This window comes from Procambarus clarkii, chromosome 13 (assembly GCF_040958095.1).
Source record: "Procambarus clarkii isolate CNS0578487 chromosome 13, FALCON_Pclarkii_2.0, whole genome shotgun sequence".
NCBI lineage: Eukaryota > Metazoa > Arthropoda > Malacostraca > Decapoda > Cambaridae > Procambarus > Procambarus clarkii.
Window position 1 is genome coordinate 13,463,862 of NC_091162.1, and position 13,655 is coordinate 13,477,516.

Sequence of the window (13,655 nt, forward strand, 5' to 3'; positions counted from 1 at the left end):
ATTTTAACTACAAAATTAGAAACAATGTCAACCATAAACACCCAAATTATTACAATCTTGCAGAGTCTATACATAACAAGTTAAATATTTTCGAAAACTACATATGTATATCAAATGAGAAAGTAGTGAGTGGAATCATTAACGATACATTTTGAGCGAATTCTTTACATAAATAATTTTAACTAAATAATCCAAACACAGAAGAAATAACTACGGGTTTGTAGTAAGACTAAAAGAACATCATACTAACTGTAGAATAATTTTTGTGTGTGTATAGAGCCAAATAACGATATTAAGGAATAAGTTTCACAGTAATAAATAAAAAAAAAAGAAACATTTTCACACCCTTTCAGAAGCTGTCACACACCCATCTATTATATGTCTTACAGGAACAGCTGCAGAATGCAAGCTTGCACGCAGCAGCAGCTGACGGGGACGTGGACGCTCTGACGAAGCTGCTGGGTGAAGAGGGACTGGATGTGGACACCCCAGACCACTGTGACCAGACGGCACTTCACCTGGCGGCTGGCAGGGGCAACCTGGCCGCCGTCACCCTCCTCCTCCAGCATGGTCAGCCCCGCCCTAAACAAATTCAAATTTTAAAAATTTAAATTCAAATTTAAATTCAAATTTTCAAATTTAAATTCAAATTTTCAAATTTAAATTCAAATTTTCAAATTTAAATTCAAATTTAAAATTCAGGAAAACCACTATTCTCCCCGCATTGGCCCTTTTCCAACCCCCTCAGGATTAACTATTAGTTCACTCCTACTGAAAGCGCAGTCGGGTTCTTTGGTTCAGTTACCGTTGTAGCACAGAAACAATTTTTTTATTATTTAATACCCGTTTACTTAGCTTCACTCACGTTAAAATAATTGTTTAAGGAGCCTAAACACCAAACCTAACCCACCTTAGGCCTAACTATACTCAAAATTATAATATACATTTGAGAAAATATCGCTATTTATTATAAAGTACGGAAAATCTGACGAATGCTGCAGCTTGGACGAACATAGCTTATGCAAGGGTTGCTAGAAGGGTATATATATATATATATATATATATATATATATATATATATATATATATATATATGTGCTCATCACTAGAATACCATCAACACATTCACGGGAGACATCTGTCACGCAGGGTGCAGTCGCACCTCCACACATCTCCAGTATCAGCTCTTGATACTGGTAATGGCTCAAAACGGCCACCACTTACGGGCTATTCATGCCCGTGCCACCTTTTAGGTGGTTTAATCTTCATCAATCAATCTAGAATACCATTCTTTGCGGCGGACCAACATATGCTGTGTTCATCGTTTTTAGTATGACGATGACTGCTTCGGGGCCATTCCTTGATATAACTCATGGCTTAGAGACGGCTATTGCATGCATCAATTCTTGTAATTCCTCCCTTTGTTCAACTCTTACAATTCCTTATAATTACCTCTCCTCACAAATTTACATTAGTTGACTAGTGGTAATTATCATTTGTCTCATAAACTCCTTCTTTATAACCCAGAAGCACATTTGATGGTGCTACATAGCCTTCTCGGTCTGGTGCCTTCTTTTGATAATTACTTACTTATGTCCACTACGGGCTCACCATAGCCCGTGCTACTTGGGACTTTTTGTTTCAAGTAGCGAATCTTAAACAACAACAACATACTTATAACTCAGGATGCCAAGTAAACCGCGCCGATGTGGACATGAGGACGCCGCTACACTGTGCGGTGGAGTCCGGAGATGTGGGGGTGGTGGAGGCGCTGCTGGCGGCCGGGGCGGAGACCGATGCCCCGGAGCGCAGGCGTGGCAGGACACCTCTCCACCTGGCTGCTCTTGCTAACGCCCTCGACATTCTCAAGGTACGCTTTATCTACTGTAACACACACATATATAAAGCAACCAGAGACAGCTATCCCTGAGAGCAATAACTATTTTTAACAGAACTAGCAAAATATATTTTCTCAACCAATAAAATGTCTTTTCCACAGAACTATAAAAAAATGTTCTCAAAACCAAGAAAAGGATATTTTGATAGTTCTCAGAAAAATATATCATAGGCTAATAGTCAAAACACTATTAGAATAAGAGTCGAAACACTACTTAGATCAGAATTAATACACAAATACCTCAGAGTCAATACTATGATCAGTGAAACTACTATAGGATAAGTCAAAACACTAATAACCTCATAGTAAAAACACAAATATAGGATCAGTGACAACATATAAACACTAACATAGCTTCAAAATCAAAACACTACTTGAACCAGTCTAAATATGGCTTATATCGACCCTTTCCCCCACATAAAAAAAGATTTAATTTGAGTCTTCAATTAAATTTCCTCGTGTGTGTGTCTTTATTTCAGCTGTTGCTACACGCCGGCGTTGACAACCCACTGGAGGGCCGCCTGCCTCTCAAGGTGACCGACAAGGTGAGCAGTTCTATACATTAACGACTAATTCTCATAGTTATTTACTATAAGAAACATTGATAAAAAAGGTGCTTTCTTGTACATAAGTCTTCTTTGATGCCTAATGATTTCAGTATTCCTAAAATACTGCTACATATTCACTTAAAGTCGAAATTTAGTATTGCACATAAATCAATTTGGTCTACATATTATAGTCTACATTATTGGTCTACATATTATACACTACATCATTATCTCAGCCCATCCTCCTGTTTTGGTAGTACTTATAGTAACGATAATTACCATAGTATATACACCAACGTACAAAGAAATTAGATCGTAGAAATGTGAACTATTGAGTTTGACAAAGCAGGAAACTATATGTTACTTGTCTTGCTTTGATAAATTAAACTAACTTTCCCTAACTGTCCTAGGTCTAATACGCGATATCTGAGGCCTAATATAGTGCATATGTGTGCTATGCTAGGAGTATTTCAGTTATAAACCTTAAACCTGATACGAAGCCAATAAAGTCATTAAGATTATAAAGAGAGAAAACTCCAGGGTTTCTCGAGCAATTCTTCCATGCCCTTGCTTTACCTTTCGTGATCTCTGGAGTTCTCAGCCTATAAATATAAGTTCAGGCTTCCTGTTCCAAGTAACGGGAAACCAATTAGAGGGTTCATATATACACACAACACTAAACGCCCTTTCACTAAATTATCCAACTATGAGACTGAATATACTTTATTAGATTTAACAGCAACTTTACTAAACATCTAAGAAAGGTATCTTATGGCCCGAATATTCAACGGTTCAACAAATGCTTTAATTATTTTTGAATGCTATAGATCAATAAACCCAGATAAATATATTAATAGCTGATTTATAATAATACCTAGATGAGGTACCCAGCTGCGCCCGGGTCTCTCTTCCCCCCTCCCTTATACCCCTAATCGTCACCTTTCGCCCCTAATCAAATCCTCTCCCCACGACCGCTCTCCATCTTCCCATAATCCACCCAAAACTGCAGGAGGAAGCATCAAAACTCTATGGCATACACAATCCCTGATTTTATATCAGACTTCACGAAATTCCCAGGAGGGGGGACACTCAAGATGCTGATATTTCTTAAAGCATGAAAACAGAGCTGATTAACTGGCTGTCAGTCTTGCACCCACCCCATTAAGTTTCATGTGTGAAGGTTGGGTGAGGCCTCCTACTTCAGATAAGCAGACACACTTCCTATTTTATAGACGTACTAGGGTCTTTTTTTCCTCTTCTCTCTCATCTGTCATATTCCCCCTCTCCTATTTTCTCATCTCTGATCCTTCCCCTTCACCTTTCTCCCAGCAAATAGCTAGCACCAAGTATCTGGCCTCCACCCTCATACAGATATTCCTTCATATATATATATAAGGATCAGATTACAGTGGTAATTTAGCAGATTCAGCATTATATATTTTATAAATGCACTAATTACACACATTGTTTTTGTCTAGAGTTAGGTCTGAAACCAGGTAAGATACAAATTATCGATGACTTATTCCCATCCATGAACCACAGAATGGAGAGACGCTTCTTCATCTGTCCGCTCACGTTGGGCTGCGGGAGGTGACTGATGCGTTACTAAGCGCCGGCGCCGAGGTAAACGTCACTGACCACTCCGGCAACACGCCCATGCACGCTGCCATACTCGCCAGGCAGCGCGGCGAGGTACGATATTTATTTATTTATTTATTTATTTATTTATTTACATACAAGAAGGTACATTGGGTTTGTGAGAATACATAGCATAGTATTTACAATCTTGTAAAGCCACTAGTACGCGCAGCGTTTCGGGCAGAAGTAGGCCTACTAAATATTAGATAAATAATATTTAAATTGTAAAATCAAATTGTGAACATAATTTGGGAATAATAATTGATAACGATCTAACTCAAAGAAGATAAAGTATTGATATTGGAAATAAGGTCAATTGGGTATTAGGATTCATAGCAAAAAGTGTTTGAATTAAAGGCTCTAAGACAATGGATATACACACCAAGAGGTATACCCCGCTTCTTACAGTAAATACCGAGTTTACTTTAGTCCAGAACACAGTTTAGGACTAAAGTACACACACTAGAAGGTGAAGGGACGAGGACGTTTCGGTCCGTCCTGAACCATTCTCAAGTCAATTGTGATTATCTTAAGTCATGCGAGACTGCGGTTAGATTATACAGTAGTCGGTACAGTTGGGAGCATCGTACCTCAAGAATAAATGTAAATTCTTCTCGAGATTATACAGAGAAAGATGACTTAGCTAATTCCTTGGGAAAAATTTTCTTTCCCACAACAGTAGTACTCTATTGTAAGGTTGAATTAAATAATGATAGGCTACTTTATGGAAATTGTGTCGTTTTGAATTATAATATATATATATATATATATATATATATATATATATATATATATATATATATATATATATATATATATATATATATATATATATATATGCAATTGACGATCACTAAACACTGATCATTTGTATGCGGAAAAACCTCTCTCTCTTCCCCATGTCTTTGTGGTTTTTCCGCATATATATAGATATATGCAATTGACGATCATAAAAGACTGATCGTTTGTATGAGGAAAATCCAGAGAACTGGGAAAGAGAGATGAACGTTTCGGCTGATCAAAGCCGTTCTCAACACCACTGAGATGACAACAATCGTTTCCTGTAAGGTGTTTCATCACAGTCTACAATTGTCTCTGTAGGTTTTCCCTCATACAAATGATCGGTGTTTCTGATCATTTGTTTATGTTTATCATGTTTATATATATATGTTATATTTTAAATTTAGGCAGAGTAATTATTTTTAATTACCAATAGCAAGTCTCTTGTTTGTTATAATTAATATATAAACTAAATGTACTAGTGTGTGTGTCTTTTTGAGCACAGCTTTTGGCTTTGTAAACTGTCGTAATAAATAGTTTAAAGATGTCATGTAACCTCAAGATGAAACTCGACCATACATGTAATTTTGTATATTTTATATATATATAATGTGTGTGTATGTTCCTTCGGCAGAATAAGACTTGCTCGACGATACTGGAGGCGCTGCTGGAGGCAGGAGGGGACCTGCTGGTGGATGGGGAGGCGGGTCCCCTCCTTCACACCGCCGCCAGTGTGGGCTGCGTACAGTGCCTTCGTGTACTGCTCCGTCGGGGGGCCAGCATCGAGTCCAGGGTAGGTAAAATAACCGATTTTACAGGCTATTCATGCCTGTGCCACCTCTTGGGGCGACTTAATCTTCATCAATCAATAACACATTCACAAGACACTTTATGTAACTCAGGAGACGCCTTCAGAAACCTCTCCCCACCTCCTTCCCTCAGGACAGTAAGGGCCGGACTCCGCTCCACGCAGCCGTGGAGAGCGAGCAGCTGGAACCTGTCAACTTCCTGCTGGGGGAAGGTGCTGATCCAGAGGCCACAGACACGTTCCGTCAGTACCGCGCCCTCCACCATGCCATCCTGGTCGACTCCCCTGACCTCATACAGCGGCTGATGGAGGCTGGCGCCGACAGGAAAGTCAGGGACCGGGACGGGCTGACCTTGTTCCAGTTTTCTATGTTGAAGAGGAAGTACAAGGCCCTGGAAGCTCTTGTAAAGTGAGTATAGAGCGGTCTATGTTCAGATGCAGCAATACAGTAATTCTGTATAATTTGTTTTGTCGGAAGGACAGGCAGCCTGTATATTATATATATATATATATATATATATATATATATTATATATATATATATATATAGTATATTATATATATATATATATATATATATATATATATATATATATATATATATATATATATATATACATGTGTGTGTGTGTGTGTAAATCACGAAAAATAAACACGTGATTAAAAATGCGAGTGTCAGACCACGGAGGAAAATTGAAACGAATTTCCTTAAGTACTTTCGTATATTAAAACGAAACTCCTTCTGAAGATGTATTAGTATACGAAAGTACTTAAGGAAATTCCTGTTTCAATTTTCCTCCGTGGTCTGACACTGTCATTATATATATATATATATATATATATATATATATATATATATATATATATATATATATATATATATATATATTATATATATATATATATATATATATATATATATATATATATATATATATGCGAACAAGCCTGAATGGTCCCCAGGACAATATGCAACTGAAAACTCACACCCCAGAAGTGACTCGAACCCATACTCCCAGAAGCAACGCAACTGGTATGTACAAGACGCCTTAATCCACTTGACCATCACGACCGGACATAATGAGGTGATAGCCGATTTGCTAAAATGCTATGCCCAAGATTACTATCCGAGTGCCGGCGGTGGGGTGGTTCAAATAGCCTCGGCTATCACCTCATTATGTCCGGTCGTGATGGTCAAGTGGATTAAGGCGTCTTGTACATACCAGTTGCGTTGCTTCTGGGAGTATGGGTTCGAGTCACTTCTGGGGTGTGAGTTTTCAGTTGCATATTGTCCTGGGGACCATTCAGGCTTGTTCGCATTTGTGTTCCTCACGTGTGCCCCAAAGAATGAGGTGATTTGGTAAAATGCTATGCCCAAGATTACTATCCGAGTGCCGGCGGTGGGGTGGTTCAAATAGCCTCGGCTATCACCTCATTATGTCCGGTCGTGATGGTCAAGTGGATTAAGGCGTCTTGTACATACCAGTTGCGTTGCTTCTGGGAGTATGGGTTCGAGTCACTTCTGGGGTGTGAGTTTTCAGTTGCATATTGTCCTGGGGACCATTCAGGCTTGTTCGCATTTGTGTTCCTCACGTGTGCCCCAAAGAATGAGGTGATTTGGTAAAATGCTATGCCCAAGATTACTATCCGAGTGCCGGCGGTGGGGTGGTTCAAATAGCCTCGGCTATCACCTCATTATGTCCGGTCGTGATGGTCAAGTGGATTAAGGCGTCTTGTACATACCAGTTACGTTGCTTCTGGGAGTATGGGTTCGAGTCACTTCTGGGGTGTGAGTTTTCAGTTATATATATATATATATATATATATATATATATATATATATATATATATATATATATATATATATATATATATATATATTTGTTATATATGTTAGGCTTATATCGAGGTCCCCCAAGGTGGAACTACTGACCCTGCCCAGGATGCAACCCACAACAGTCGCCTAAATCCCGAGTACATATTTAAACTCCTAGGCGAACAAGAGGCATTAGGTGAAAGGAAACGTGCCCAACCATTTCTGTCCCGCCCAGAAACCCCGATTATGCGTCGAAAACGAACAAAAACCGTACATTAATGCACGCTTGTTGTCCATATCCTACTAGATCTTATGAGAATTCTCGTGTCACCCTTCTCTAAGACTTTCTGCAACGGATGCAGGTATAATAGCGGAGCATTAACTGACACACAACCTCACCCACCGACAGACTTGGGGTGACTGAAGTGAGCGACGACCAGAGCGTCATCCACTACTGCGCATGTGCCGGAAGTCAGCCAGCCATAGAGATCCTTCTTGACAACGGTGAGATGTTGCTCTGTAGTGTATGGCTGTTGCTCTGTAGTGTATGGCTGATGCTCTCTAGTGTATGGCTGATGCTCTGTAGTGTATGGCTGGTGCTCTCTAGTGTATGGCTGATGCTCTCTAGTGTATGGCTGATGCTCTAGTGTATGGCTGATGCTCTCTAGTGTATGGCTGATGCTCTCTAGTGTATGGCTGATGCTCTCTAGTGTATGGCTGATACTCTGTAGTGTATGACACATACTCTGTAGTGTATGGCAGATAATCTGTAGTGTATGGCAGACTCTGTAGCGTATGGCAGATACTCTGATATATATATATATATAGCCTATATAGTACTAGAAGTGTTCTAACTGGAGTTTGGGAAACCCCCCTAATGTTAGCAGGGGACAAGTGAAGTTGTCAGTCTGATTTCTGAAGTTAGTCATCTATAGTCTTGCTTGAGAGTATCTTGTAATAAGATTAGTGTTCCAATGTGATGGAAAATCTGCATTTACATGACCGGTAAGTTAATGAATTAACCTGTTTTCAGAAGAACGTATCCTGTTATAATTACTAACCCACATTAAATAAGTCAACCCACACATATGAAACGTAACGAAAGTGGAGTTTCAGTCCGTTCTGGGTCTCGTATCAACTCGTGTCCTCGGTTCAGATTCCCGAAGCAGTTACTGACGAACGTGTACATCTTTCCTCAATCTTTGACGGCTTTGGTGGCATTTATTAAACATTCTACAAGCATGAAAACTTCCCAATCAACTGTTGTTATTGTTGTAAACACCCTCCTGGTGCTCCGGAGCTCATCAACTGTTTAATAATTGTAAACAAAGCCGCCAGAGATTGAGGAAAGATATACACGTTCGTAAGTACTTGCGTAACTACTTCGTGAATCTGGCCCCCCCCCTCATCTTCCCTTCTGCATTAACTCACTTTCCCGCTCTTCCTCGTCACTTTAATTTCATATATTTACAGACTTCAACATCAACGAATCAGACAGTGACGGGCGGACGGCGCTGCATCACGCCATCTACTCCGGGCACGAGCTGCTGGTGCTCTTCCTCATCAACAGCGGCTGCAACATCAGGAAGGCGGACAAACACGGCGCTACGCCCCTGCACTACGCCGTCCGGTGGGGCGGCTCCGACGCCGTCCTCAGGCGTCTCGTCAAGAAGGAAGGCAACGTGGCCGCCGTGGACAGGCTGGGCCGCACGCCTCTGCACTATGCTGCTAGTACGTGTCACGTTGATATCTCTGTCTGTCTCTCTCTCTCTCTATATATATATATATATATATATATATTATATATATATATATATATATATATATATATATATATATACATGTTTGCTTATACTGCAAGACTTGTACCTTCTCTCTCTCTCTACTGCGATCTTATCAATCTTGCTCTGACGTCATATTATTATAATTCTTGAATTGTCTTTTTTTGTACTTTAAGAACAGTATAATTTAATTGTTTCTAATAATAACACACAGAGAAATCACACTAACTTGATCTAGAAAATCTACTTGATCATCAACTAGAAAATCAACTTGAGCTCTGAGGTGACTCGAACCCGCGACCAAGGGATTGCTAGCGCAACCTTAGCTCCCGGGTCCCAGTCACCTCAGAGCTCCAGTTGATTGTCTCAATAATAGTTTGTATTATTCATATCTATAATATCAGCAATAACGTTAAAATACAAATGATTGTTATTGTGAGAGAAGGCCTAATATATATATATTATATATATATATATATATATATATATATATATATATATATATATATATATATATATATATATATATATATATATATATATATATATATATATATATGGGGGTATAGGAAAGGCAATATGGTAGCTTCTGAATGCATGTGAATTTTGTCTTCGACTGAATACAGTATTTACATTTCCCTGGACACTGTATCTGTGCTTCCCCCCTCCTGTAATCCCGTACATGTCCATCTAGATTGTACTTGTTCACATACCCCTTGAAGCCCAGACTGTACCTGCCCCATTCCCCCCCCCCCTAGAATGAACTAGCTCATATAGCCACTTGTCTCCTAACAGGCAAGAGTTCCATCCTGTCAGACATGTATATCCTCCTGAACAACGGCGCCAAGCTCAACACCACTGACAACCGCGGCCTCACCCCGCTCCATCTCGCCTCGCGCCTCGGCAACGAGTCCCTCGTTCGAATCCTCCTGGACAGCGACGCACGACACGACATCCGCGATTGCGACGACTTCCTGCCCATCGACCATGCCAAGGAAAACGGACACAACTGTATCATCAAGCGCCTGGAGTCCTACGCGCTCAAGAAGGAGAGAGAGAAAGACCCGAGATTCGGACTGTACACGCCGAAGAAGCAGGGGAAGGGAGGGAGGGAGGAAGATGGTGGGGACGAGGAAGAGGATGATAGTGAAGGACTGAAGATTCAGAGTAGGTACAGGCTGAGTCTTATGCGGTAGGAAGGTGATCTGAGACAGTCTGGGGGATTGTGGAATCTGTCTGGAGTAGTCTGGGGATTGTTGAATCTGTCTGGAGTAGTCTAGGGATTATGGAATCTGTCTAGAGTAGTCTGGGGATTGTAGAATCTGTCTGGAGTAGTCTGGGGGTTGTGGAATCTGTCTGGAGTAGTCTAGGGATTATGGAATCTGTCTAGAGTAGGCTGGGGATTGTAGAATCTGTCTAGAGTAGTCTGGGGATTGTAGAATCTGTCTAGAGTAGTCTGGGGGTTGTGGAATCTGTCTGGAGTAGTCTGGGGATTGTGGAATCTGTCTAGAGTAGTCTGGGGATTGTGGAATCTGTCTAGAGTAGTCTGGGGATTGTAGAATCTGTCTGGAGTAGTCTGGGGATTGTAGAATCTGTCTAGAGTAGTCTGGGGATTGTGGAATCTGTCTAGAGTAGTCTGGGGATTGTGGAATCTGTCTAGAGTAGCCTGGGGATTGTAGAATCTGTCTAGAGTAGTCTGGGGATTGTAGAATCTGTCTAGAGTAGTCTGGGGATTGTAGAATCTGTCTAGAGTAGTCTGGGGATTGTAGAATCTGTCTGGAGTAGTCTGGGGATTGTGGAATCTGTCTGGAGTAGTCTGGGGATTGTGGAATCTGTCTAGAGTAGTCTGGGGATTGTGGAATCTGTCTAGAGTAGTCTGGGGATTGTGGAATCTGTCTATAGTAGTCTGGGGATTGTAAAATCTGTCTAGAGTAGTCTGGGGATTGTAAAATCTGTCTAGAGTAGTGTGACACGACGACTCTCTCCATCCTGGGCCCTTATGTGGGTTGGATCATTAATTATAAACAACTTTATTGTAACTTATTTTCTGTTTGAAATTTTTAGGCTTTCTGAAACTATTTGGTGGATGTAATTTTTGAAACTGTACGGAAGTAATGAATGATTTTTTTTTGTTAACTATCTGAAATTGATGTAAGCTTTCTGAGATTTACAATGTTTGAACATTTTTTAAGACTGTCAGGAATTAATGAAAGTTGTGTAGAGTTTTGTGAAACTGATGGAAGGTGTAGAGTTGTCATAATTAATATTGAAGCTATGTACTTAAATCACAGGAAAGTAATGTCGGTACAAGGAAATGGGGGGATCGAACCTGCATCCTGGAATAACAATGAAACAATATGGAAACTGCCTAAACTGTTTGGGAAATGGCAGTTTTGGTCGGTCGGGTTAGGTAATTTTGGCGTGTCTCGCTACTGTATTTTGATCCTTATGGATAACCCGTTCTCTTGAGTTGCCACACACCGGACAAAATAAGGCTACCTTATCTCTCCTTAAGGTTGCACAGAATCAAAGCAAAAGTATTAACATGTTTGTAAACGATTTTAGTAATTTAAAACTTGTTTTGAAAGCAATGATAGAATGAGAATAATAATAATGATAATAGTCGCAGTCTCTCGCCATATAATGGAGTGGTATCAATAAGAGACTTATCAACAAGGGAGAAGTGTCAACAAAAAGACTTGTCAATACAAAAAAAGAGATGTCACTAAATTATCAATAGACAGTTGTCAATAAGAGACATTTGGTCAACAAGATAGTGAGATAAGAGACATTTGGTCAACAAGAGAGTGATATAAGAGACATTTGGTCAACAAGATAGTGAGATAAGAGACATTTGGTCAACAAGAGAGTGATATAAGAGACATTTGGTCAACAAGATAGTGAGACAAGAGACATTTGGTCAACAAGATACTAAGAGCAAGTAAATCCTGAGTTAATTCAGTGACCTTAAGACTCCCTTTAAGGATCCTAACTTTTTTGTAGTTTTGTTAACCAAAATCCCATTTTATAATGGGTACGCTGGACTTTGTTAATTAATAATAATAAGTTAATAATAATTAATAAAATAATTAATAGTAATAACTATACGCTATCAAGAGGCTACACCTTTTTAAACCTTAATACTAGGCTTTGTTTACGTTTGTGTATGTGTCGTGTGATAATGATTCATTTTTTTCGGGGACAGGCACCCTGTGTAAATATATATAAATACGTATATATATTTATATATATACGTTAGGTTTATATCAAGGTCCTTCCTAAGACCGAACTACTGACCTGCCCCAGGATATAACGTCATAACAGTTGACTAACTCCCAAGTATCCATTTACTGCTAGGTGAACAGTCGCATTAGGTGAAAAGAAACTTGTCCAATCATTTCTGCCCCGCCCGAGATTCTCGATTGTGAGTTGTGAACGGAGCCAACTGTACTACCAAGATCCTAGCAGTATGGCGTGTATTTTGGTGTATGAAGTGCTGTCCTACAATGTAATGAAAACAAATATAGGCATATGTGTGTGTGTATGTGTATTATAATATGCAGCTGAATATGTGCAAGCCCTTAGGGTCCTCTCACCCTATCATTCTTGTAGCCTAGCACAAGAATTTCTTGCGCTTCAGTCGTTATGACCGACGAAATAGTGTGTGTGTGTGTGTGTGTGTGTGTGTGTGTGTGTGTGTGTGTGTGTGTGTGTGTGTGTGTGTGTGTATAAATCCTAAGGTACTAGTCAGTGACTGATAATTTGGAGAGGTTTAAAAAAGAAGGTACGCGCGTTAATCCTTGTCGGAGGCGGGTTTGGGTGACTTTGTTTGGTTCAGCTGTGTGACATAAAGTTTCTGTTTTGTTTTATACGCCATTGTTTATGTTTGTAACGAAATATGTAATTATAGAAATAAAAAAAATATTGCCTTCTTTTTGTTTGATATGCCAGACATTAGGTGCTTTGCTTACACACACACACACACACACACACACACACACACACACACACACACACACACACACACACACACACACACACACACACACACACACACACACAATACTGACCTAAAAAACAATGTGCGTGTGACAAGTGTAGCTACCAGATCAGGCACACCGAGGGCTTCATTAAACAAAGCGGTGACTATCTCCCCTTTCCTTGTAATACTGTTGTAAGGTCTCTGTTATACGGTTGTAAGGTCTCTGTTGCTCATGTCCTACCATTCCCTTCCCTTACACCAACGGATATAACAACTTAGAACATAACTCCCCTTCACAGTTTCCACCCAAGAAACTCCTCAAATCAGCTCTTGTGAAACTATATCAATTAGAACAAGAAATGGGGCAAGTTAGGGGAGACAGTGTTGAATGGGAGCCCATCAGGA

The 13,655-nt window shown here is 39.9% G+C and overlaps 2 protein-coding genes across 2 annotated transcripts in view; one reads left to right on the forward strand and one right to left on the reverse strand.

The window, feature by feature from the left end:
• Positions 1-13,199, forward strand: part of LOC123757171 (uncharacterized) — a 30,269-nt gene extending 17,070 nt beyond the window's left edge. Inside the window, exons 4-12 of the mRNA XM_045740621.2 lie at positions 390-570; positions 1,686-1,870; positions 2,377-2,442; positions 3,988-4,137; positions 5,498-5,656; positions 5,806-6,080; positions 7,897-7,991; positions 8,961-9,218; positions 10,064-13,199. Of these exons, the coding sequence (XP_045596577.2) occupies positions 390-570; positions 1,686-1,870; positions 2,377-2,442; positions 3,988-4,137; positions 5,498-5,656; positions 5,806-6,080; positions 7,897-7,991; positions 8,961-9,218; positions 10,064-10,464 (1,770 nt within the window). The 3' untranslated portion in view covers positions 10,465-13,199. The remainder of the gene's footprint in view (positions 1-389; positions 571-1,685; positions 1,871-2,376; positions 2,443-3,987; positions 4,138-5,497; positions 5,657-5,805; positions 6,081-7,896; positions 7,992-8,960; positions 9,219-10,063) is intronic.
• Positions 1-13,655, reverse strand: part of Sgf11 (SAGA associated factor 11kDa) — a 76,059-nt gene that overhangs the window by 32,613 nt on the left and 29,791 nt on the right. The gene's annotated exons all lie outside the window — the stretch shown is intronic.